Below are 27851 nucleotides of genomic sequence, written 5' to 3' on the forward strand. Positions count from 1 at the left end.
GAAGAAGTCATACGGACTCGAAATGTTAACTCTTTCTCTCTCCACAGATGCTGCCAGACCTGTTGAGATTTTCCAGCACTTTCTGCTTTAATTTGATTTCCAACATCTGTAGTATTTTGCTTTAATTTGGTGTTCATAATTTCTATTCTTTACCCGCTCGCCCACCCGCCAGCCCTCTCCCCTTCACTTGCACAGTCACTCACTCAACCACCCACTCACTCATTTTATTCAACCCCTCACCACCACTTTGCTCACTCGCTCAGCACTCATTTTTTACAATACTTGGGACCTTTTAAAAACTTACCTAAATATGGCAGCTAGTGCTATAAAAATAGTGTCCTCTCCTTCCTTTGATTCAGCTGCATTTGCTAGACTTACTCTGATGGCTCTCCATTGAAGAGAAAGAAATAAGGGGACATGCCAACCTAGTCATCTGTGGCAGTATTGGCAAAAGTCTTCTGTTGACCCTTGTGGCAGCCAGGATCACTTTGCTTACATTACCTCTTTTTTGAAATAAGAGGATAAACTGTGAGCTTCAGCTAAAGAATCTCTTCTTGTGTAAAAGAATGTTATTATGTTTAATGTTAGGCATGTTAACATGTGGTGTGGCAATGTATAAACTATTTATATGTCGCATTCCAGAATGAGTCTCATTCAAAGAAGCTTTGAGGATTTTGTCTCTGCAATTGTTTCTGGAGTTTTACCAGAAACTACCAGATTATAATGAAAATTGTAGCTGCATGAGTGATTTAATTTTGTTTGTATTTATGCTTTTACTAATGGTCATTTTGCGAATCACCCCAAGTACACAGGTTGATGTTGAAAGTTTAAATTCGGCTTGACATTGACCAGTAGAATATTGATTTCTGCAGCCTTACTGTTTTAGCCACAATTATTTGAGCTTAGTTTGCAAAAATTCAAACATAGCGAGGATGGGGGAAAAAGCTTCAAAATTAATCTTTGATTGTTATTTATAATAGCCAAATGTTTGTAATACTTCCATGACATGAAAATTCTTCTGGACAGAGGGAGGAACCAAGAAACTGCAGCGTCTGGTGGGGAAATCATTGATTTGCTTAGAGGAAAATATGAGGAACTAGAAATGTCTGATGCCCAGGAGGAAGAGGCGATGGAGCAGATGGAAGAGATGGTAACACTGAGAATAGAGGAACCAAGTCCCATTGTGCAAGAGCCTGATGAAGTTCAAGTTTGTAAGGGGTTGCAAGCTCCCCAGACAGTTGGCCCCACTATAGTGGAAACAACTGAGGGTCAGCCGGAGGGCAGGAAAAAAACCTTTGAGGAGCAATCACTAGAAAAGGTAAGATTGTAACAGTGAGACTCTCATGTACTGAACAATTGTATTTTTATATAAAAAGAGCATGATATGAAAGAAGCTATCATTTCTATATCAGCACTTGTTCAATTCAGGTCCTGGAGGATCAGTGTCCATGACTAAACATTGTGCCTAGTCAAATCTCATTCTATTTTCTCAGAACCATAGATCCATGAAAGATAGGGTTACACATTCTGAACAACAAACACAAGGAGCCAGCTATAGGCGTCCAGAGTCTGAACTGAACCACCAATAGTATAAAAGTACTTAATAAAAAGAAAAATAAATGTGGCTTTTCTCTCAGCAATACCAAAGAGCAGTTTTATTGCTGTTACTAATTGATTTTTCACCCTCCAATAACTACATTTTATTGAAAAGTTATTGCGACACTCGCTTTCTGATTTTAACAAGGAATAAAGAACAAAGAAAATTAAAGCACAGGAACAGGCCCTTCAACCCTCCAAGCCTGCACTGACCATGCTGCCCAAATTCACCTTGTATGGAGATCTTCCTGGGCAGCCTTCCATCTTCCACCCTCAGGAAACTTGAGTTCATCCAAAACACTGCTGCCTGAATTCCAACTCGCCCCAAGGTTCTTTAACTCATCATCCCTCAGCTCGATGATTTATGTTGACTCCTGGACCCAAAATACCTCCAAATTGGAATTCTCATCCTCACGCCCAAATCCCTCCAAGGACTTTTTATAATCTCCACCCAGCCCTACACCCCTCCAAAATCACTGTCTTCTTCCAAATCTGGCCTCTTTCCATCCACCTTTGCTTTCATCCCAACATGAATGATGCTACCTTCAATGGCCTAAGCATGAAGCTCTGGAATTCCCCTTTTAAACATCTTTGACTTTCCATCTCTCTGTATTCATGTAAGACCTTCATTAAAACATATTATCTCCGCCAAACATTTTGTCACCTCTCCTAATGTCTCCTCATTTGGTTCAGTGTTTGATTAATCATCTGTGAAACACCTTGGGATGTTTTATTATGATCAAGACATTATATAAATACAAGTTGCTTTTGCTGGTAAGAAACTGGTGCAAATAGGAGTCTGTCAGAGTACACACACATATAGGATACTAACAATAAATAATTTATTCCAAGATGCTTTTCTCAACAATTATATGAGCAGACCAGTCTATAATGTAAGAATTAGTAATTTATTGAGGTCACATTATTGCAATCCAGTTATAGACAATTAGCATTTAAAAAATTATCTAAGCATCTTGTCTTAACTAATAGAACTATGCCACAAGATTTCATTTTTTAAAATAAAACAATTATCGTATATAAAAGAACTAAACAAGCCGATTATCATTAACTTAACATTATGGTTTATTACTAATGTTTACTTCCTACTTCCCCCAAGAATTACTTTATAAGACTACCAATCTTATTTCTGTGGGGGGTCACTGGTGGTACAGTGGTTAGCATTTCTGCCTCACAGCACCAGGGACCTGGGTTCGATCCCGGCCCTGGATCACTCTCTGTGCGGAGTCTGCCCGTTCTCCCCGTGTCTGCATGGGTTTCCTCCGACACTCAGAAGATGTGCGGGTTAGGTTGATTGGCCAGGATAAATTGCCCTTTGTGTCAGGGGGACTAGCAAGGTAAATAGGTGGGGTTAAGGGGGTAGTTAGGGCCTGGGTGGGAGTGTGGTGACCAAGGACCAAATGGCCACCTCCTGCACTGTAATGATTCTATGATAAGTATGACAAAGTCTTTGGGAGAGTTTTCCACAGTTCCAGCTATTGTCAGAGGTAAAACTTTCATTTTTGAGGGTTTGTAAAATACTACTTCTGAGAGAGCAGTGGAGACAGAGTCATTGAATATTTTTAAGACTGAATTATTAAGTTATTCTTGATCAACAAGGGAGTCAAAAGGTAGAGGGGGTAGGCAGGAAAGTAGAGATGTGACCTCAGTCCCTTGTTCTGATTACTTTTCCAATACTCCCTCCTCATGTCTCCAGTTCTCTAGCTAAGGAACCCCACCTGCTGATTTTTATCTTCATAGCTATGAACCTCCTAAAGCAACATAGCTCAACCTTTTGAATGCAATAGATTCCAAGTTACTTTAATTGCATTGATCCCAATTTCTGTAGTTCAGCTTTAATTTCTAATACTAGCAATTATAAAATAAAACACATGAACTTTGAACAAAATATTCGCAACGACATCCACTCTTTTAAGGAGAACAATGCTTGTATGTTGTTGGAACAGAAAATTGTCCCAGCTATAAAATGGTTTTCTTTAAAATAAGCTGTCTCTTTACTAACCAGAGACCTAATTGGGCCAGTTTAATTTGAATTTAATCTCCATTAGAAGGTATTGAAAAATGAATGGCTTATTTGCGCAGTAAATTTGTGTAACAGTATAAGTTGCCACTGATATTGTGTTTAGAATAGTACTGGTGGAAGCATTGGAGCTGGTCACCAGTAGTAGTCATTTACTGTGAAAGTAATCCGGGAAGGAAAGAAGCATTTCAATGTATTAAACATAAACTGCAAAGACATAAAACCTTCAGCCAGTAAAGTGATTTTCAGCTGTTCTTTAAGAAAAGGATTCATATTTTACTCCATAAATACTGGTAACAATTTTAACCTTATAATGCCCTTGAGAAAGAACTTGTATCAAGCCTTTCAGACTCTCAGAGCATTGTCAATCATATGATTTGAAAGGTGTCAGGAAATATAAATCTACTACTACAGGAATCCAATATTTTCATTGTGAACTCATAGATTACATTCAGTAGTTCCTGATGGAAAGCTAGTAGATAAAGGGCAATTTGGAAAAGATAAACCTTTCTGGTGAATTATAGTATGGGGCTTCAGTCTGCAGCTTTGCAATCCTGTCTCCTTGACTACCTTCATTAGGAGATAGCAGAAGAACTGGGGTCTCTGGAAAGCAATTCTGATGAGGAGACAGTAACTACCAGGGTCATCCGCCGACGGGTGATCATTCAGGTACCCAATACTGGAATGCTGGTTTTTGATCAAGTATAGAATGTGCTAGTTTTCAATTTAGACCAAACTTTTTTTTGTGCACGGAATTAGCAGTGTCTGTCCTGATGCATGCTAGGATTTGTGGCATGGTATGAATAGTTGTTGTGGTTCTTAGCATTTAATGGAACTTTCATGTAAATTAAAGTTTACCTCGATTAAGACATAGGAAGAGAACTCCTTGCTTGTGTTTTCTTTTCACTTTTGTTTGAACAGTGTGTCTTTTAATTATTCACTACTATTGATCATTTTTATTTTCATTTGAAATTTGTTGTGTTTGTGGTTATATAAAATACATCTATTCATGGTTTTGTGATTGACTGACCCCAGTTGGTCTCACAAACATGACCCATCAGGCGAAGGCAAGAACATTGCATTGTCAGGGATTGGTATCAAATCTGAATGTGTCAACAGCTTTACAGGAGTTGTTGCACTATATATTAAAAAAAAGTCTCAAAAATCTTTACTTTGTTTGCACTATATATAAAATTTCACCTTATATTTTGTTGGCATGATGTAGGAGGATGGGAGGAGATAACTGGGTTGGAGCGCATGATGATGTTTGATGATGTTTGCACCCACCAGTTTTATTCAGGTTGACTTGTATCAATTTTTAGAACTTTTGCCTCTATTAATTTTTTTGCAGTAAATGCCTTTCCTGATAGTGCTACCTTTTTATTTTTGTTACCAAACAAATTCATGGCCCAGGGTTTGCGGGAGTAGGGTATTTACTGAGCCCTGTTATAGAACTGTTCCTGTGCCTTCCAGCTCAAAAGTTATTTTTTTTGCCCTGCAAATTGCTGGAAGATATTACTGACACAGCAAAGCAACGGGTCTTCTTGAACCTTGGTGAACAATGGGACAAACAGTATCTCCTTAACCAATGAAGAATCAATGAGGTTAAAGGATTGAGAAATAAACAGAGGAAGGACAGAGAAAGAGCTTTAATTAGAGACGGGGAAATAAATGACAAATCAGGCACAAGAAGAGAAATAGAATGAGTGGAAAAAGATTGGAATTAAGAAACAGAGAAAAAGAGATTTTAAAAAAGGACAACATCATAGTTTGACTTTTTTTTAAAAAATCTCCAACAAAATTCACAACCTGAAAGAATTAAACTCCACAGTTGGTTGGGATTTACAACTCATGACAGATGTATTCCTTACCACGAGTTGCTGACTGATTTGCACATTAATAAGGATGTGCATTATTCACATGACATTATTTTTTCCGACAAATTCTCAACCAATATAAATAAAGCTAATTTTGACACAGAGTCCATGATTTTCCTGTGAGCCCCACTCCACATTGGGAGTGCTTGGCCACAGAAACATCACTTTTAAAGATTTACTAGCAAAAATAACATCACCATTCAGGTACTTACATCCAGATATATTTTCCTTTGCTACTTTTACCAAGAAATGTAGATAAAGTGCAGAGCACTATTTTGTATTCACATCTAATTTTTGCTAAAAGGAATGGCAAATGAAGATATATTCCATCATTCTTTATTCTGTCACTTTTTAAGCTATTACTATTCTTGTGCCATTGAATATTTGTTGTTTTTTTTTGGTGGCTTCTACCATTTCAAACGTCTTGCTTGCAGATGGCGAATTAAAATCATCAGCAAGCGAGAATTTTTCTTGTACATCCAATCCCGCATCCACCTGAAAATCAAAGTAGCCTATCTCACCTTCAATCACCCCTGTCTCTATTTCACTCTTACAGTCATTGAAACTCTCATTGTTGTCTTCACCACCTCTAGGCTTGACTTTACCATTGCTTTTTTCTTAGCAGCCTCCCCAACTTATCATACATAAATCCAAACTTGTGCAAAACTCTACTTCTTCATTATGTCACGCATTAAATTCCAAGCACCTCTCAGCTGATTTTTCTAGCCAGCCTCCACTGATTCTTCAGCACCCAGTGCATTGATATAAATTCCTCACCCTCATCTGCAAATCCCTATAGTAAGTGAAAGCCTCATCCTATTTGTAATGGACTTCCAGGACCCGAGTCAAGCCCACACTCGCTACAATATAGTCTACTGTATTTTACCTTTGCCCCTTAATTCAGGAATTTTCTTACTGACCCACGCCACTTTATCTCTCTTTATCTTTCAAAATTTTCCTCAAAAGTTCTCTTTTCCATGTACCCTTGATCACCACTCTAAACTGTGCCTTAACATCCCACAAAACAGCTTGGAATTCTCTACTACATTAAATTGATTGTCAGCAAATAAATTACAGATGCATGAAAGCTATATTGGTAAGGGATTGAACTCCTAACAGGTAAGTGAAAATCTGAAAATTAGCCTTTTATGATATTTAAGTCTGTCGACCATGTACATTCCTAGCTTTAGCTAAGTTGCAAGATGGCACACCTACAGTAATTTTCGCAGAAACCCTATTTCATGCTGGAATTTAAAATTGGACCCAAAGCAATCACTAGGCTTCCTGTTGAGTGTGTTAAGGTGGTATTGATAATTGTGAGAAGTGCAGTTGTAATGAAAATAAAATGAACAAAATTGTCAAATGCATTATGCAAGACACTTGCATTATTCTGGAAAATCCCACTGAATAAAAAGCAGAAGTTAGCTTACACCATTGCCAATGGATCAATGGAATTAGTTAAAGACAGACAAAATTAGTGAATGCAGTCCACAAAACACCAGTAGAAATCTCAGAATTTCATGCAATAAAAATGAATTTGACTTATTTCAAACCAGGGTGACATGGTGGCTCAATGGTTAGCACTGCTGCCTCACAGCACCAGGGACCTGGGTTCGATTCCTGGCTTGGGTCACTGTTTGTGTGGAGTTTGCACATTCTCCCCATGTCTGCGTGGGTTTCCTCCTGGTGCTCCGGTTTCTTCACACAGTCCAAAGATGTGCGGGTTAGGTGGCTTGGCCATACTAAATTTCTGCTTAGTGTCAGGGGGACTAGCTAGGTTAAATGCTTGGGGTTATGGGGATAGGGCAGGGTGGGATTGCGGTCGATGCAGACACAATGGACCGAATGTTTTCCTTCTGCACTGTGAGATTCTAACCCCTGATGACAGCATTCATATACAAATCTGTTGTGGGGGAGGTGTTAGAATTTATAATTAAGGAAGTTTTAGCTGGGCAGTTGGAAAAATTGAAGACAGTGGGGAAGAGTCAGCATTGTTTCCTGAAAGTGAAATCATTTTTAACCAATTTATTGGAGTTCTTTGGAGGAGTAACATGCACTTTGGAAAAGGGGGAGCCTGTGGATATACTGTACTTGGATTTCTAGAAGGCATTTGATAAGGTGCCACATCAAAGGTTATTCCGGAAAATAAAAGTTAATGGTATATTAGCATGGATAAAGATGGCTCGCAGAAAACAGAGAGTATGCATAAATGGGTCTTTTTTCTGATTGGCAGGATGTGGTGAGTGGAGTCCCGCAGGGGTCTGTGCTGAGACCTCAACATTTTACAAGTTACATCAATTACTTAGTTGAGGGGATGGTAACTAGATTTGCAGATGACACAAAAATAGGTGGGAAATATGTTGTGAAGAGGACTTATGGAGGTTGCAGATGGATATAGATAGGTTGAGTGAGTGGGCAAAAATCTGGCAGATGGAGTATAATGTGAAATTTTTCACTTTGGCAGGAAGAATAAAAAAGTGGAAATAAAAACAGAAAATGCTGGGAAAATTCAGATCTGGCAACATCTGTGAAGAGAAAAACTGTTAACATTTTGAGTTCCTATGACTTCTTCAGAGCCAGTGAGAGGGAGAAATGTGATGGATTATATACTGCATGAGAGGGGGTGGAGCAAAGTAGAAAGTAAGCTCGGAGAGATTGGACAAAGGTATGTAGGGCACAAGACAGCGGATGTGATAATGGCAGTATGAAGGGATTATGGAATGTGCTGATAATGGTAATTAAAGTAAGATAGCAGAATGTGTTAATATGAGAACAAAGATCAGTGCTCAGTGAAAAAGAAATGGCAGATGGCCGAATGGGGGAGGAATGGAGTGGTTGCATTGGAACAAAAACATTTTTTCATTTTTTAAAAAAGGGTAAAGAGGAGGAGAAGCTGATGCACTCAATGTTGAGTCTTGAGGACTATAACATGCCTAATCAGAAGATGAGGTGCTTCTCTTCCAGTATGCTTCGGGCTTCACTGGAACATAGCAACAGGCCAAGGACGGACATGTGGGATGACAGCAAGATGAAAAGTTGAAAGGGCAAACACCAGGAAAGTTCTGGACTGAGAAAAGGTGTCCCAAAAAGCAGTCACCCAGTCTGCGTTTAGTCTCAGCAATGTAGAGGAAACAGCATTGGGAGTAGCAAATACAGCAGATCAAATTGCTGAAGATGCAAATGAAATGTTGCTTCATATGAAAGGAGGGTTCACAGCCTTTTGGCACAGGTTAGACGAGGGCATTCAGGGGGAAGGGAGTGGGGGTTTGGGCGGGTATTTGACGGATGCAGGTTATGGGGGAATCAAGGTGTTTGGGAGGATTGTCAGGCATGGGTGGGTTGTCAGTGTGTCAAGATGGTAGTCAGGCGATGGGGGGTTAGTTGGGCATGTCGAGAGGATGGGCTGTTTGGAGGGTCAGGAGAGTAGTTGGGGGTGAGGAGTAGTCAGTGCATAGTTACCCAGGAATTAGCAATGGTTTTAATCCCTCTAGATCTAGATCTTTAATCCTTGCTAGATAACCATTCTGCTTAGAAAGTGGATGGTCTACAATTTACATTGGATGGTTCCAAATGCAGGGTAACTGCCTATCGGAAACTTAAGCCTTCTGGTCAATTCCATGCAATCCTGCATGGGGACTTCCAGTGGGTCCCCAAGAACATCTTCTGAGGTACCTCTGGAATGCAAACCCCCAGGAAACGCAAGTTCTGGGCCCATGTTTTTTTTAAATAGAGATTTTTGAAGGTTCTCACTATTCTACTTCACTGCATTGTTAAATGAAAGAGTAATTTTTGCCCTGTTCTCACAGAAAGGATTGTTTGCACTATTAGAGGATTCCCACATCTATTTATGATTGTCTTATGAAAGCCTGAATGACAAAGAAGATTTGAACTAGTGTAAAGACACAAATTAATTTTCCACCAAAATCATAACAGGATTTTATGCATAATGGGATTTAGTAAAGATATAGGCCTTGAGGTTCTGCAAGGATGCATTTGTTTTTCCAGCACAATTCATCCAAAATCTGCCAAAGCAATGCAAAGATTGATGAATTGTAAAAGCAATTTTATGTTCAGCACAATTCAAATTTCAGCAATGTTTTGTGCTATTTTGCATTGCAATTAAAGCCAGCACCTACCGCAAAACAAGTGATACTTCCAATTGAATTACTCACCCTTGGTAAGTTTCTACTAATGACATCCATTTGCCACTTTCAAGGATGGTTTTCGATATAAGGGGGAGGTGCGATTTTCTGGCCTCACCGCACCTGGTGCGACTCGGCCCCAAACGGTTTGCCATTGTCCTGGTCCCTTTCCCTGATGCACACTGGTTCTCGCCCAGAAAGGGTGAGAGTCTGATTAGCAAAAGTAGCATTTAAATAAACTGAGCCCGTTCAATGCTGTGTCGTCCCAGCTCTCAAGTTCTTGCAATCCTCAGATGCAGAGCAAGCCTTGCGAGAATCACTACTAGTCCCCACTAGTGGAAACCAGGCATGATGGCTATGCCAGGGGTTCGGAAACCATTGAAGCCCCTGGATGGTCGGGGACAATGCTGGGCAGGCCCAGTGTGTCGGAGCAGTGCCATGGCTCTGAGTGGGGGTCATTATGGGGTGCTATGAGGGGGTGCATGTCAGGGTCATGAGGGAGATGCGTGTCAGGGGTCATGAGGAGGGTGCATGTCGGGAGGCTGTGAAGGGGACCTATTGGGAGGGCCCTAGTTACCCCGATCCATGTCAGGGAGGGAGTAGGGAAATATGCCACCAATGAGAGGGGGACTTCTGATGTCTGTGGGGAGAGGGAGGGGGTCTCTCAGTGCAGTGTGAGATCAGCACGCCTTTTCAAAATGGCACCTGATCGCTTTGCAGCCGGATGCACCAGTGTGTTTAGGCCGCACCAGTGTGTTTAGGCCACACCACGCGACTCACCACTCTCCCAAAAAAATGATTAAGTGTAGGATGATTGTGGCATTGATCACTCCGGTTTTCACGGTGTTATGGTACTGAGTCATTTTTTTGGGAAAATTGCTGCCAAGAGTTTATTGGGTGCATGACATTTGGATCAGGGTGGGAGGAGTGTGCAGTTTATCTTGCCCCACTACTCCACAGGTCACATTATTAGCTTCAAAGTTTGTTGCACTCATCAAAATGGCTAATTATTTACCTTCGCCATTGTTAGACCTAGAATAAAAGAGACTTCATCCAGGTTTATTTCAGTAAACACAGAATAATTGATTTATTATAAAGCCAGTTTTTTTTCCCCAAATAAGTTGTAAGAACTAGTTAACACACAATTGTAATCTGGAAGTATAACTATCTATCCCTTTTAAAAAGCGTGCATTCACACATACAACGCATGCACACACGCACACACACACACACGATGGGCAGTTGAAGAATAGACTTTGGGCAAAAAAAGGATAAAGTTCACAGGATTTGGACATTGTCGATCTGGAGCACCCTTGTGTGAAGACAGATCATTAGTCCCAGTAGAGGCCTGGAGGTTCTCACCAAGGGAACTTCAGAATAGAAGAAAAATGAACTGGATCAATCCTTTTCATCTCACCCTTACAGGTTTTCAAAGACAGACAAATTCTATGGAGATGTGGATTCCTAGTTGGATACTGATAATCACACAGTTTTAAGCAAGACAATGAAAGTGCGTGCTGGGCACCTTTTTTACTTTCCCAGTTCAGTCCCAACTGAATTCAGAAAACAAGTTCAAAACTTAGAATCTCTTCTGTCATGTGATATCCAGTAAATCACTAGCCTTCGCCTTTAAACCACTTTTTCTCCTATCAATTAAAATGACTGCAATGAAAACAAGCAAGCAGCTCTCCTCAACCAAGTGTCATGCTGGTCAAGTGAATTCTTGGAAAATGCATGTTTGGTCGCAGTCCAAAGGTGAACTTATGGCCTTTTTTTTTTAAATCCAAGAAAATATTGTTCTAAAAAATATGATTCTAACAAAGGGAAAATAAGCACCTTTTATAAGCTTTTAAATATTATAAAATATTGAATTTACTAAAATAAACTGACTACTTTTACAACAAATGAAATGATTCTGTGAACTCTTTTTAAAGTCATTTTTAATGATTTAAAATTGGATTTGTCAGCCTCTACAATACATTTTTTTGTAATTAAACCCATTTTCAACTGTATTAATAAAACAGCATCAGCTTACTACTCTTAGATGAAGGATACTTTTAAATGCAAAAATTAACCAATTGAGCTCTAAAATGCCCCTAGATTTTGTGGAAGTTTTTGGCTAAATTTTCATGTATGGGTGGCAGGACTAATCCTGCCATTCTGATCCTGCCTTCATCTTAAGACTATCAGCTGGCAGGATCTTCCAAAGGTCCAGGCATGAAGGTGGCCCACCAAAGAATGCAGGCCTGAGGTGGGAGTGAAGGCAGTCTGAGTCTGGGCTCAGATTAAAAGACCCACCTCTGTTCCCAAAAAGCCTCAGCCCAGGGCTTCAAAGACAGTCAGCAGCTCACTTTTCAGTGTTAAATCTTTCAATCACTTTAAACCTTTCTCAGCGCCAACCATTCACCACCTCACCCTCATCACTCACTCCCTCACCAATTATCCACATTAGGAACAGAACTCACAAAACCTACTATAAGAGTTGGAATCTATTGAATAGCCCATAAAACTCGCTGAGAAAACGACCAGATCTCAGAATCAATGTTTCCCAGAAAAGGGGAAACATTCACACTTATTTCACAAAACTATTTTACTCCAATCCATAGTTCATATCTGCATGCAGCTGGTGTAAAATCCTCTCGCAACTAATGTCTGCCCACCTCCATAGAAATTTTTAAAAAATACCTAGGGTGAGCTCGTTATAAGCCCACAACACTGTCAAGTTCATTCTTCATGGAAGTGTGCAGGTTGAAGAGCCCACTCCCTCACCCACCTCCATGAAAAAAGCACCGTGGCTGAGTGGTCAGCACTGCTGCCTCACAGCACCAGGAACCCAGGTTTGATTTCCAGCTTGGGTCACTGTCTGTGTGGAGTCTGCATGTTCTCCCCGTGTCTGCGTAGGTTTCCTCCCACAGTCCAAAAGACATGCTACTTGGGTGCATTGGCCATGCTAAATTCTCCCTCAGTGTACCCGAACAGGCGCCGGAGTGTGACAACTCAGAGATTTTCACAGTAACTTCATTGCAGTGTGAATGTAAGCTGACTTCTGACTAATAAATAAACTTTGCTTTAAAAGATGGCAGAAATGGAGGTGGGATCTTCAACTGCCCTGCTCAAAGGTCATTTTCTTTTCAGCCCTGCCTCCATTTGGTCCTGATCAGGACCAGGAAAATTCAGTGGTATGCAAATGAGTTTGAGCAGAAACCTGAATAATGAATTCAGATTGAAGAGGTAACACAATTTTGAGCAGAATTTGTGCCCAGATTGTTGATTGCTCTATGTTCTATGTTTAATTTGGCATCATGTTTGGCACAACAGTGTGGGCACAACGGCCTGTTCCTGTGCTGTCCCGTTCTATGTTCTATCTTCTATGCACTCGGAGAAAAATCTACATCATTGTTTGACATTAACGGAGCTTATTAATTTCCTAGGCTGATGACATGCCTGATATTCTACCAGAGTCAGTTACGGAGGAACAATACACAGATGAGCATGGAAATACCATTGTGAAAAAGGTAATGCAAAAGTCAGCATGACTAATCGTGATTTGCATTCCCTTTATTCTCATATAGATGGAGACAGGAACATTGACATACACATACTTACTTCATTGCATCTTTTAAAATTACCCAGAGTAATTGAGGAACGATAAGTGATATGATAAATTATACATGTATGAGTGAGCTATTAAGCATTTATTTTCTCCATTTTCCTTTTCCTTAAGGTTACCAGGAAGATTATCAGACGCTTGATTTCACCTGATGGGACCGAAAATGAGGAAGTGATAATGCAAGGAGCAGAGCAAGAACCAATTACAATTGAAGATGGTGATGGATTTTCAAAAGTTTTAAAACGGACTGTACTGAAAAGTGATAGTGAACAAACAGAGGTTAGCTTTACACCTTTTTCCTGACTGATTTTTTACTTTCTTATCGGATTTGTCATTTCCTAAATGTTAATATAGTCGCTGGGTGCGATTCAGTTCAAATGAGTGAGGATATGCAGCAGGGATAGATTTTTAATTGATGTCAATGGTCAATTTCAATTTTATAATTCACATATAAGTTATATCTAATTTGGGAAAGTCACTGGTAACAGCTTTGCAGCAACATCTAAGCTATAATGAAATTTATTTCTATCCAGAACACCTAACCCAACAACTAAGGACAGAACTTAATGCCCCCACTGGTGGTCAGGATCTAGTCTCCTACCCTTCCTTCTGACCATGCCTCTTGGCTCACCCACCCTCCCCAGCCAGTGGGCACCAGCCCGCAACACTCTCCTTCCACAATCACCATTAGCCTCAGCCCCTCAATGATGCCAGGCCACAGGTGGGTTCATTATCAGCAGCAGCCATTGCTCCATTGACGCTGGTGGGCTTTGGAGAGTTGCTCGTTCCTGATGGGCCAGTAGCTCTTGGTGGGTGATACTTACTCCCCAAGCTCCTAAATCCTGGCAAAAGCTTGATAGTGGCTAATTAAGTGGCTGAAGGGCCTTCCCCAATGCAGCATGATGGGGGACTTTTGCGAGGTCTCCATCCTGGAGCGAGGACCTCATTGCCAACATTAGATTCTGCCCAAAGATACCAGTATTCAAGCTTCCAAACAGAAAATGTGGGGAACACAAAATACGTTAGTTGACATCTAAAATGATAAAATATGGGTAAACATTTTGGATAGAGATCCTTTAACAGAATTGCAAAAAAGGAATGAGGTGAGCCACTTCATAGAACTGGCTGAAGTAGAATGGGGAAGATAATCGTTGGTCTGTGGCAACAGTATTGACACCACAGTTGGTTGTAGCAACCATGGCCTAAATTTTAAGATCCGTTGCCACTTTATGCTTTAATGAGCATTGATTGGCATTAGGTGCAACTTTTCCCCCTGACTAGGGTGCAAGTCCCGCTTTGGAGAGCTGCTGGCCAATCTGATTGGCACCAGTTTTCCAGTCCCTGCAGCAACTGCACTGCAGTGGTCAGAAGAGGAACTGAATGGAACTGGTTGAAACTAAGTCCCGGGAACCGAAAATCCAGGTAAGTATAAGGGATCCGGTGCAGGGAGGGTGGAGAGGGTTGGGAGATCCTTCTGAGCCTGTCAACCTATACTTTCTTAAAGTGAATCAGAGGCAGAGCTATATGAGCAATTATGAATAAAGAGAAACTGAACACCAACAATGAGCCTCCACTTGACTTCATAATGTGCCCGTTTAGGACATTTTTTCACGAACAGTGATCGTAGTTATTTTTGAATTTGGCTCAATTCAATACGTTTGCATGTTAGCAACTTCCCTGAGAGAACTCATTTTTGGCTGTAGCCCTCAGGCTCCCCACTACCTATTGCATCCAGCTTTTCTTTACCACTTCACTTGGATCCATGGCTGTGGCTTCCTGTTTCTGGCTATTCTTCAGCTTCTGTTTCAGTTGTGCTGGTGAATCACGGCACCAGCCCACCAGCAGGAAGTGGATTTGAGTAGAAGAGCTGAGTCTCCAAGGCCCACACATCCTAATTTGGGACTCGAGCCACTTCAGTCCTCCATTAAAATCAAAGCCATGAGGTGTTGTATATTTTCTGTTTTCATGCTACTTGTGGTCAATTGGTCTATGCCATAAATATTTCCACATTTTATTTTCTTTATAGAATACTTAGTATTACAAAATCCTCTGTGTGTACCCACAGATGACATTTTCAGAACCACAAGCGGCCTCTGGCTCTGAATTCCAGTCTGAGCAGGTAGAGGGTCGCAGGGTCAGTAAGGTCATCAAGACAACTGTTCTCCATGGAGACAGAATGGAGAAACACCTTGGAGACCCAAAGTTAGCTTCTGACCTTCCAACAGCCAAAGATGATTTTAATATGGTATGATGTGATGCTTTCAATCCTTATCAGTGCCTTTTCATTCACTGTAACCTTTTTTGTTTTTACACAAAGTATAATTCAGAGTAGAAATTCTGCATCATATGTAGGCAGATAAAATATTGCAAGTGTGAACTATTTGTTTGGGCTAATCATTTCATCTTGGAACAATGCACACAGGCTCACATTTTGAAATCTGATTTTAATCTTGACTTTTCCTTTTTTAAAGCAATTTTTCTGGATAAAACACTTTTAAGCAAAGTAAACAGCTTATTTCTCAGGTTCTGATAGGGAGCCAGGTCTGATTGGGGGTCCATCTCACCTTGACTAAACAAAGAATATTATGACCCATGGTACAATTTGCAACCTGGCCACTATCTACCCTATTTAAATACTTTCCTGGTACAATCTATGGATAATTCAAAAATTTATTTGATTTTTATTTCATTCCCCATTTTGAATTTTTTTTCTAACTTGGGATCTTGTTGTATGAGTGAACAGGTCTTTGTATCTAGGTATTTCCTGTTCTTAAGTTGCCCATTAGGAAGTGCAAAAGAAACCCATATTGACTGATACTTTGATTCCTTTCTCTCAAGGAGAATCTTAAGTGTTCATAAATGTTCTTTCACCATTATATACTCCTGTACAAGGTGACTACCAGTAGCCTTCTCCTGTCACATAACTTTCAAAATCGGATTGGATTCAAAAACCTAACACCTATGCATCAAACACTGCCATCATGGTTCCCCAGAGAGCAGGAAATATGATTCGAATGCAATTAATTATTCCATGTGCTGCCACTGCTCTGCACAGACAGGGAGGGAAGACTGAAACACCAATCAAAGAGGAAAGAATGTTGAGAGCATGAAAGACTTGAGTAGTTTTGGACAGGCTGTAACTGGCAGCAGAGATGGACAAAGCATGTGAATGCGATCTGCAGAATAAACTACAATACTATGCCCTACTTGCAACTCCCAAATGGTAATATTATAGTTTTTACTCTCACAAATGCCAACCATGTATACAGCAATCAATGGGAGAGTACTCTGGTGCAGTAAAATGACCTCTGTCAAAATAGTCTGCTAAATAAAAATTAATGAATGTAATTCATAACCAGTATTGACATTAGTTCCCTTGACAGCAAATTCAATGTAATGGCAATTGGTGAATGTATTTTGTAATGCTCGCAGAATATTTCGAGAAATATGTGCAGGAACATCACAGGATTCAGTGCATAGGCTGTTCAGTGACAAAGCAGTTAAAGGTTCAGATTTCATCTATCATATGAAATGTTAATACTGATGACTTCCTGGAAATGGCTTAGAACGATGAATACACAATGCCAGAACAAGTGAAATTGCTTGATTCATCCTGAAACATTTCTTAAGATGTATAGCATCCTCTGCAGGATGTTTCCTGATCTACAAATCTAATATAATCGGCAGGTTTCTCGGGAGACAAACCAGCTCCAAGCCTTTGACTTCCAGATTTTACCAAGGCAGGGCAAGGGGTCGGCAGCAAACCTGCTCCCAGGAGGTGGGATGGCTTTTAAAATATCTTAGTGAGGCTGGAAGCAGATTCGTCTATGGCCAAACGGGATTCATGTGTTTGAATCCTGACAGCAGCAGCAAGACAAAGAGCTCTTTGGAGAAGCCAAGTGCCTCACAGCACTCATCATGGCTCATGAGGAGGAGCTGTACCACCTCCTGATCCAAAAGCTTTGCCCCCAAACCCTTCGCCCCCACAAGTTCTGACACTATTCAACCCCCTCCCCATTCATACACCAACCAAACCCAAACCCTTGGATTAGACCCCTCATCCGGAAGATGGGAATTGCATCCCCTTTGGGATCATTGGTGTTAAGGCTCTGTAGTACATAGGAAACCTAAACTTAGGGTTTCCCATGAGTAACCCCTCCCCCTCCCACCCCCATCCCAAGGTTCCCAGCACATTCAACATCCCAAGGGTTACCATTAATAAGAAACTGAACTAGATCGACTGTATAAATTTTGTGCCTCCAAGAACAGGCCAAATATTGGGAATTCTGTAGCGCGTAACTCACCTCCTGATTCATCAAAGCCTGTCCACCATCTACAAGGCACAAAGTCAGGAGTGTGATGGAATACTCTCCACTTGCCTGGATGAGTGCAGCACCAACAACACTCAAGAAGTTCAATACCATACAGGTCAAAGCAGCTCACTTGATTGGAGCCCCATCCATTACTTTAAAAATTTACTAGCTCCTTCACCGATACACAGTGGCAGCAGTGTGTACAATATGCCCTGCAGAAATTCACCAAGGCACCTTCCAAACCCGCAACCTCTACCACCAAGAAAGACAAGGGCTGCAGTCGCATGGGAACACCACATCCTGCAAGTTCCCCTCCAAGCTACACACCATCTTTGACTTGGAACTATACTGCCATTCCTTCACTGTCGCTGGGTCAAAATGCTGGAACTCCCTAACAGTACTGTGGGTGTACCTGCACCACATGGCCTGTAGCAGTTCAAGAAGGCAGCTCAACAGCACCTTCTCAAGAACAATTAGGGTTGGGCAATAAACACTCGCCTAGACAGCGATACCCACATCCCGTGAAGACATTTTTTAAAACTTCCCCAAATAACAGCACATGTACCTCAGTACTCTTTGAAAACTGATAGTTAGTTCAAAAAGAAATTGCAATCCAAGTTTCGAATATTGGAGTAATGAGATTAATCTAAGAGTAACCCTGAGAATAATGAAGCAAGTGATCAAGTAAGCAGCAATATAATTTCTCAAGCAGTCTGAGAACTTCTTTGGGTCACTTAAACACAGAAAATACTGCAGGTTTTCCCACTTGGAAATGCATGACCTTTATGCATTTTTTTTTGTTTTTTATTATTTGAGAGGTGTATGCAGTTTGTCAGTGCAGCAATGTGTGTAGCTGTTTTATGTGCTTGTACTGTTTTCCTTCTGCTCAGGCTCTAAGTTTTGCAGGGAACCATGGAAAGGTCCACATCCCAAATGTAGCTCACAGAGAGATTGTAAAAGAGGATGGATCAGTTATTAAAAGGTTTGGGTTACTCTGTAGCGTTCTTGTTTTTTTCAGTAGGTAGCATTACTAACCAGCTAAACTCCAGTGGAGGTCTGCCTGCACCTCTTACCACTCATGAACGAGCAGTGTTTGGAAAGTAGTCACAGTGGTGTAATTTAACACAATGTAATCGGTATATGCTAACAATTAATCTAGAGGAATTGCATGTAGTTGTTCAAAACTTGCTGCTGTGTTTTTTAATTAATTTGTTGCGCTGAAGTGCTTTTTATCGCAACTGTTAAACTATAAAAGCCATATGGAAACTGCTGGCAGATGGTATTGACTGCGATAGTTTCTATCTAGGAGAGAAGACTCAAAATACGAAAAACTATTGCACTATGACTCATTGTGTGTTAATTTTCAAAAATTACATTGTGAAACCATTTAATCAAGCAGTACAGAAAACCATCCTATTCTATAAATAATTTTAAATGAATAATTAGGATACATTACTAAATTATAATTGCAGTCTTGTAATGTATTAAATAATATTCAGTCAGCTTAGAAAGCGTTATGCAGCATTACTTAATAGATATACATGTAGGGTAATAGAATATTTCCTTACAACATGCATTTCACTCTTTATTCTCCTATATGAATGCAGAAATTAGATTTACCACATTTTCTATTTACATCAATGATTAAGGGTACCTCAAAATTTCCACCTCAAATGTTCTATGTATTTTTTGGGAGGGAAGGTGAGGTTGAGATTCTTCCAACATTCTCCATTCCTCTGCAGAAGACAATTGGCCGGGATTTTCGAATGCCCAGCCATAGCAGGAATTGGCCCAGGTGGAACCAGCAACCAAAAGCCCGTTGACTGGTCCCACCATTCCGCCTGATGACTCACACTGGGATGTAGTTCAATGGGTGCTTATTCCTCAGATATGTAGCTATCTACCTTTTTAAACCCCTTAATTTATTTGGCATTCATGCCCTTTGGAATGCCACATTCTCACAAACTTTTGTTACTGACAACACCCTTATCCCGTGCTGGCAAAAATGGCCTGAAATGGGAAGGGGGCAGGAATCCCAGAATAGCCCACAATATTTAAAATGTGCCCCAGTCAGCAGAACTCAGCAAAGATCTGAGCCTATGTACCTGTTGTAATGAACCCTAATTTCCTTTAATATTTTTGATCACGTTTTGCACTCGTGAGGTAGCTTTTGATGACTTCCATGACCAGATGGCTAATGTCTTTTCAGTTATCTTCCTCCATGCCCATGCTTTCCCATTTAAAGTCAAAAGTTACAGGATCTTGCATTTTGTTTTATGAAACTGTATCTTAGTCTACCAGTATCGATTAGCTCCACACTTAGCAATGTATTTACAAATTGAATCATGAGGATGCTCAACATTTCTCTTTAGTGTTACTCCAATCCAGATCTCAGGAAACCATTTAATGCTGTGACCCTTTGACACCATTCATTAATAGCACAGGGAAAATGTATCCAACACCCTAAATATGGCTTGGATTTTTGCCATGATTGAGAGCCTCTCCATCATGGTAGAAATAGCTGAAATTAAGTCCGATCATTGGCATTTCCTATCTTCACTGGGATGCGACTCAAGTCGGGCTAAGGTTCATGCATGCGCTCTTCGAGGATGCAGGTGACCATTTAAATCATCAACTCCACGGAATTGAGAGTTTCAGGGAACAGGACTGTGCAGATTAGAACAGGTAAGATGAGATTTGAGCTTAGTAAATGAGTTTGGTATCCCTATGGACAGGGTCCCAGGTCACATTTGAGAGAGCTAAGGTACCCTTTGGGAGAGGTAAGGCACCGTTTGAGATTTTTAAAACTGAACATGATTATGCATTTTTTACGCACACATTCATTGGAAATGTCAATCTAAAAAGCACAGTCCAACTTTCAAGGAAGCGTCCAGCTGCCAAACCTGTTCAGGAAGTGTCAAACCTGTCAAAGTTGTGCAGGAAGTGTCAAAGCTGTGAAATATGTCAAAGCTGTCCAGGAGGTGGCAAACCTGTCAAAGAAATGTCCAAGGATACAAGGTGAATTGGCATGGAGGGGTTAAGGGTAAAAGATGATGGTTGGGAGGGGGAGTGAGTTGGCACTAAGTGGCAATGGAATATGGGAGAAATTGGAGAGGGTAGAGGGGCACTGTTGGCATTGCAAATATGGGGGCAATGGGCTGGATATTGCTGGATTATGTTGGCATAGCAGATAGAGAACTATATAAATGGCTAGAGGAGCATTAAGTTGGCATAGGGGTGGGAGGGGACATGGGTGAGGGCCTGTGTTAGGATTGGTTGGTATGAATGGAAGATGAGGGTGGTTGGGTAGGTGAGGGCTGGAGGGATGTTTTTTGTTTTAATATTATTTTGACCTGCAGATGGCAATTTTTAAAGGTCAAGTTCGCCAAGCCAGGAAATCACTTGGTTTGGCAAATGTAACCCAGGGGTGAAAACCTGAGCCAGTCAGTTTAATAAGTTTTCACTTTTGGGAGTAAAACTTGGCACAAACCAATCTGAGCTTTTAGATGAGCAGCCGAAATATTCCATCTTTGTTTCTGTTTCCATCACATTTTATTATAAGTGGTGAGATTATTTTGTAACTCTACTGGTGCCAGTAATTGCTAGTGTTAGATAATTCAGACTTTGGCGTGCTGATTGATTGTTTTAGTGAAATCAATCTGTAATAATCCTCATTTTCACACAGTGTACTCTCAAAACCCATGTCTTATAGATCTGAGTGAAGCCAATTTTCTGCTAGTTGTAAGGTTCCTAGTAACTCCTTAACACAAAACTATACACAATGAATACTGGAAAAACTCAGCAAGTCTGGCAGCATCTGTGGAGCCATGCTGAGATTTTCCAGCATTTTCTATTTGTGTTGCATTTGCAGTATTTTTCTTTTATTTTAAAGCTATAATGACAGCTGGTGTGAGAAGTGGAAACAAATACATTGATGCAGTAAAGGTTGCTTTCCCAAGTTTGGGATTAAGGCGCGTCATCGATGTAATGCAGAGGCAGTAAACTCCATGCTGTATGAATACACCCTAGTTTTCATTTTTATACAGCAGCATAATTTCAAATCTCTTACACACACTACAGATCAGAATTAACTCAAATTTCTTGCTGGTTGTAAGATTCCAGTGAGTGGTTGATACTAATACTAGGTGCAGATTCTAGAAAATAGCGTCAGGTAGGATTTCCAGATATAGCAGAACACCTGTCTCACTGACCTCCAAATTGAGTCCTTTAATAATTATTTCCCTCCTTTATACATTTAAGAAGCCAATGTCTGTTTCAGATATCTGCCTGGGACATTCAAAAAAATGAGCCGTGTGAATTTACGCTGCAAGCAATGCCTGTGTAGCCTCATTGCAAACTGTTCCACTGCTAATTTGGAACGCTTGTGATTATTGCATAGCAGAAAAATGGATGCAACGCATACCAATTTCTACCCTTTCATTCCTTATCACTGACTCACTTCATCTTAAATGTAAAGTTCACTCCCCCTTAAATACACTTGAGTCAGCCCTGAATGTGCATTCGATGATGAGGATGGATTATTTTTCTTTTTAATATACTTACTCCTGTCCAAGGAAATACTTCATTTCCAGAATTTAGCTACCTGTCCACTTGTGTACTCAGTCAACATTGCCCACTGCACTCTGCTGTGCCTTATCTCTGTGGGAAACGCAAACATACGACTTCAAAATGTGCCAGAAAAATATATGCAAGCTGTAGTTATTTCTCGTACATTGCAATAAAAGGCCTAAGCATGCCGTTAGGGCTCTAGCTATCTCGTCACACACTTGGGGGAGTGATTAAAGATTATTTACAATTTAGGAACTCCGCCTACATTTTGCCATTTAAGTCAGGTGTTTCTTCAAATTTCTATCAATGATTTTCCCCCTTTTAAGAAGAAAATCATGAGGGTAAATATTGCACTAAATTATTGTACAACTGAAAGAGTGCTGTCAGTTCTTGATTGCATAGTTCATGGATTTTTCAGCTTTTCAAATGATTAGCAAAGTGGCTGTTTGGAAAACAATCATATCCATAAATATTATACTTAAAGTTTTGTTTTCCTGGTGCCCCCAACCCCCGTCTCCTCTCCTTTACTGGACTTCCTATCTCTTTCTCTGTTTTCCATCTGCTGTCTTGTTTTCTCCGTCTATCCCTTTATCCAGGGCGACCATGAGTAAAGCTAGCACACAGAAGAGGACTGTGGTGAAGGATCAGGAGGGGAAGCATATACACGAGGAACGGCTGGAGGATGTGCCTGAAGCGCTACAAAAAGATGACCTGAAATACGACCTACAACAACTACTTGGTCGCTTTTGCAGTGAGGACTGGAAACAGGATGAAAAATAAACAACTCAAATCACACATATCTGTTCTGTCAGTACTGCACAGTTTGCTCACATGAAGAAATTGTATATTATTTTTCCCATCTGAAGATGCTGCAGTACCTGTGCGGAAAGGTAGATTTGAATTAGACTTTTCTTTACCGTAAGTAAATTTGTGACCAAAGATGGCATCCATATCTTGGATGACTTATACTGTTTGAACACTAGAGCTTCCTCATATGGCTGTATTAGGAACATGCAAATGTTGCTGCCTCCAATCTGCAACAACTATTTTGAAATTCAGAAAATACTTCATCCACAGGCCTCTTCTCATTTTCTGTTGCAGAAGGACTTTACAACACAAAACATGTAAATAGCAAAAGTGTTTTGGCTTGTGAAACTAAGACACTGCCTACCTTGACTACACCAATCATCACAAGATCCTTTCTTCATTGCCGAATTGAGTCTGACTATATGTCGCCATAGTAACAGATCGTGAGTGTGCAGGCCTAGTAGGGAGCACTTAAGAATTTTACAGTCCCTCAAAATTTCTCAAAGCTTAATAAATATGCTAGCACCTGTACTTAATGTATGAGACATATCTCCATTAATTGCATTAGTATGAATTTAAACAGTGGGTGTGTGGCAGGCTACATTTGGTCGTGTAATTCATGCTGCCATACTTGTTTCCAGAAAATTTGCAACTTTCTTCACTGCTTCCACCAAACCACATAGTCTTGCATCTGTGGTCTGGTACTTTCTACTGGCACCTGCACTGTAGATAAGTGGAATTGGGATGAACTTTACACAAAAAAAGACAGAATCCTTTGGTTATTTCAGCATTATGTAACAAGACTGGCTTCTTTTTGTAAATGCATGTAGTATTTATAGCTGTTGTAATCATCTATACGGTTGTTTAACCATCTTTGCACTGAGGAAATGTTTCAGCTCGCTCCCTCAACAAAAAAAAAGAAACAATAAAAACAGGAATCAATTATGGTAAATATATAGTATTTTTAACTGTTCAGTTCTACCCTTCAATGTATTCATAAGATTTTATTGTAGAATTTTTTAAGTTATTATGGTACAGAATACTTGTTAATACGAGGACAATATCCACTCAGTGCTCAGAAAGTTAAATAAATAAACCTATAATTTACTCACTCAATCAGTGTAGGCAGAATGTCAGTCCAGTTTTGTTTGTGTCAAGGCCTGCACTGACCGACTCTACAAGAACCAACGGAGAGAGTGTTTAACTGTTTTGGCCATGCCATGTGGTGTTACTTGCAGCACAGATGATGTCTCTGTAATTACATTTTGATTTATACCTTTTTTTTTTGCTGTGTAATCAAAGAACTTTGGAACTGTGAGAAGGAGTGAATTTTAAGTTGACGAATTAGCATCTTGTTCCCATGGTGATAACAAATATTGTATATGATATCTATGAGGGCATGTATTAGAATAAAGATAAATGGAAGCAAACTTAAAAACACTAACAAATACATAGCAACTGCAATGTGTAAAATGGCTGATTTAATTAAAATAAAATGTACAAGTGTTACATGTAATATGTCTGTGATTATTATTTTTCCTCCCAAACAATAAGATGCTCATAAATGGCTGCCAGGACAAATCCAGTCTTGACAGTAAAATCAAAATAATATTGTACTTTGTTTTTGATCTCAATGGATAGCTTTTTTTGGAAAGAACTCTAAAATATGCTTTCATCGTATCTTTCAAAATAGTTTGTCAGGTTAGTGTACATAATATTCTGTATGAAAAATTATGGCAAAGGTCTTGAAACATATTGTTACCACAGCAATGCGTGGTGCAGGTAATTAATTACTTAAATTATTAATAACGGATAAAATCGGAACATACCTTGTTCCGGTGCTACTCAGGCCCCCTCCTGCAACTCTTTCTCTGGCACATCGATGACTCTATTGGTGCTGCATTGTGCTTTCACCTGGAACTGGAAAAATTGCTTTTGCTTACAATTTCCATCCCTCTCTCACCTTAACATTTCTAACATTTCTCTTTCCTTCCTTGGCTTCTCTGTCTCCATTTCTAGTGATAGATTGTCTACTAATATTCATTTCAAGCCCACCGACTTCGACCACTACCTCCACTACATCATCTCACACCCTGCTTCCAGTAGGACTCCATCTCAGTCGTATCTGTTCCAAAGATGCTACCTTCCACAACAGCACATCTAACATTTCTTCCTTTCTCCTGAGCTGAGGTCCCACCCCCCGCTGTGGTTGACAGGATCCTCAACTGTGTCAGACCCATTTCCTCCATTTCTGCCCTCATCCATTCCTATCCGTCCAGACCCATGATTGGGTTTCCTTTATCCTCACTTTCCACACCATCTGTATTTAATGGATCAACCTCCACCATTACCACCAGCTTCAGCATGATGCCGCCATTGACCTTCCCATCACCTCCCCTGTCAGCATTCTGTATGGACTGTTCCCTCTGTGACAATCTGTTCCACTCTATCACCCCCAACACCTCATCCCTTCCCATTGCACCTTCCTATGCAATCTCAAGAGGCGCAACACTTCCTCTTTTACTTTCTCCCTCTTCACCATCCAAGGCTCAAACACCCCTTCCAGGTGAGGCAGCGATTCACTGACACTTCTTTCAATTTCGTCTACTATATTCACCGCTCACATTGTGCTCTCTTCTGCATTCGGGAGACTGACTGCAAGGATGACTCTGATCTTCCCCTCTCTTGCCATTTCAATTTACCATCTTGCTCTCATGCTCATATGTCTGTCCTTGGCATGCTATAATGTTCCAATGAAGCCCAATTCAAGGAGAGGAACAATACTTCATCTTCCAATTACGCACTTTACAGCCTTCTGGACTTAGCATTGAGTTCAACAACTTCAGACCATGAACTCTGTCCTCCATTTTGATTTTTATTTCAGAAAGTGCTGACCATTGTTCTGCTATTAACATATTCTGATATCTGACTTTTATGCCATTATTAATAACTGCCTTGCACTTTAATATTATCATTACCACTCCCTTTGTCTTGTCTCCATGACATCTTTGTCATTTAACTTCTTCGGAGCCTCCACCTATCACTGACCTATTTGGCTCCACATTCTCCACCTTCAACAGCATAAAATTCATCATATTTCTCCCTCTCTTCAGCTCTGAAGAAGAGTCATCCAGACTCAAAATATTGGGCGGGATTCTCCGGTCCTGCTGCAATGAACAGAGATTTGGCTGCATGCCAAATTCTCCGTCCTTGCTAACAGCAGTGGTGGGGCATGAACAGCCAGAGAATTCCAGCTATTAACTCTGTTCCTCTTTTCACAGATGCTACCAGACCTACTGAGTTTTTCCAGCATTTCCTGTTTTTATTTAAAATTCAGAAACTTGTACTATGAAAGTTTGTACTGCAGCACGAACAACCATTTATCCAACACAAAATTCTGCTGTTTAGCAATTGTGGTGAGTTTTGCTACCAAGTTTTCAAAGCAGGCTGTGCCCAGCTAGAACTAGGACTGCTCTGCAACACTGACCAGTATGTCTGCACGGTTTCTTCAGTGTTTATAATTTGTAAATTAACTATGTTTTGTTATATTGTGCTTCCTTTCAACCAAAATTAAGATGTTTTATAAGTCATTTCATCTTTTCCCCTTCCATCCCTTGCTTCAATTCCACATCGAGTGTGTAGGTGGAGACCTGCTATTAAATCCCTGCTAGTGCTGAACTGAAACTGGCTGCCCATGGGTTTTGAGTGACCCCCACAGTGTCTCATGCTCCTTTCCTGTAGAGAAGCCCTCTGTTCTGTACTTGGCACCAGTAATAGTAAGACTGAGGCTGGAAGACACCAGTGCCATAACTCCTGGTGGCGATCTTTCATCATACAACTCAGCACATTTACCTTATCTAGTCCAAAGATGTGCGGGTTAGGTTGATTGGCCAGGTTAAAAATTGCCCCTTAGAGCCCTGAGATGCGTAGGTTAGTGGGTAAATATGTGGGGGTAGGGCCTGGATGGGATTGTGGTCGGTGCAGACTCGATGGGCCGAATGGCCTCCTTCTGCACTGTAGGGTTTCTATGATTCTATAATCTATCTAATGAATTTCCCCGAGCTAGATGTAGCTTCAAAACGGAACATGTCATACGCAAACATCTTGAACTCATGAACCAAATTACACCCACTTCAGCAATAGTGAACAGGAAGCTGGAAGAGTTGTACCTTGTGCAGTAAGCTACTACTGATAATGAGGTAATTCATCTCACAGAGAGTCTGAGGGAATCATGTAGTCTGACTTATTTAACAAAATTAACAACCTGATCTTTATCAATAAATAAATTTATTTTGCACTAACAGAAAGATTGCAGGAAATGGGAGTGCAAATTTCAAAGTTTTGTTTAGAGGAGAGAAGAAAAGACAAATCCAACTTTGAAATTAAAAGAAATTATTACAATATTTCCCAATAAAATAAGTGAAATGATTGGACACTGAAGTGTGCTCATGCCGCCTAACAGAGACCCTCCCACACACAAGTTTGTGATACAAGATTCATTTATGTGTGGCTTGAACAGAATGACCAATGAGACCAGTTTCTTCTGATAATTCGCAATCGCTTTATTGAATCATTTATCACCCTCAGAGAAGGTCTGCATTCAATAATAACGAAATACAGTTACAATTGCTGTTAGGTTACCCAGAACCCTATCCCATCAGAGGCTAAAATCCCCGTCTTGTTCTTGATATAGGTACTTTTGTGAACATTTTTTTAAAATCTATGTGCGGATTCACAAGAGATGGGTGAGATCCTAAATGAATATTTCTCATCAGTATTTACTGGTAAGAGAAGCATGGATGTTAGGGAACTTGGGGAAATAAATAATGATGTCTTGAGGACAGCATATATTACAGAGAAGGAGATGCTTGAAGTCATAAAGCACTTCAAGGTAGATAA

The 27851-nt window shown here is 40.3% G+C and overlaps 1 protein-coding gene across 8 annotated transcripts in view; it reads left to right on the forward strand.

Moving 5' to 3' along the window:
• ank2b (ankyrin 2b, neuronal) overlaps positions 1 to 24468 on the forward strand; it is an 876340-nt gene extending 851872 nt beyond the window's left edge. For 7 of the 8 annotated variants that reach the window (XM_078213593.1, XM_078213597.1, XM_078213611.1 and 4 more), the window contains 7 exons: positions 1027 to 1318; positions 4214 to 4303; positions 13085 to 13168; positions 13378 to 13542; positions 15329 to 15508; positions 18467 to 18558; positions 22742 to 24468. In XM_078213593.1, the coding sequence (XP_078069719.1) occupies positions 1027 to 1318; positions 4214 to 4303; positions 13085 to 13168; positions 13378 to 13542; positions 15329 to 15508; positions 18467 to 18558; positions 22742 to 22925 (1087 nt within the window). In that variant the 3' untranslated portion in view covers positions 22926 to 24468. The remainder of the gene's footprint in view (positions 1 to 1026; positions 1319 to 4213; positions 4304 to 13084; positions 13169 to 13377; positions 13543 to 15328; positions 15509 to 18466; positions 18559 to 22741) is intronic. The other variant, XM_078213634.1, reaches the window with a different exon arrangement.
• Positions 24469 to 27851: the final 3383 nt, after the last annotated feature.

Source organism: Mustelus asterias, chromosome 1 (genome assembly GCF_964213995.1).
Source record: "Mustelus asterias chromosome 1, sMusAst1.hap1.1, whole genome shotgun sequence".
NCBI lineage: Eukaryota > Metazoa > Chordata > Chondrichthyes > Carcharhiniformes > Triakidae > Mustelus > Mustelus asterias.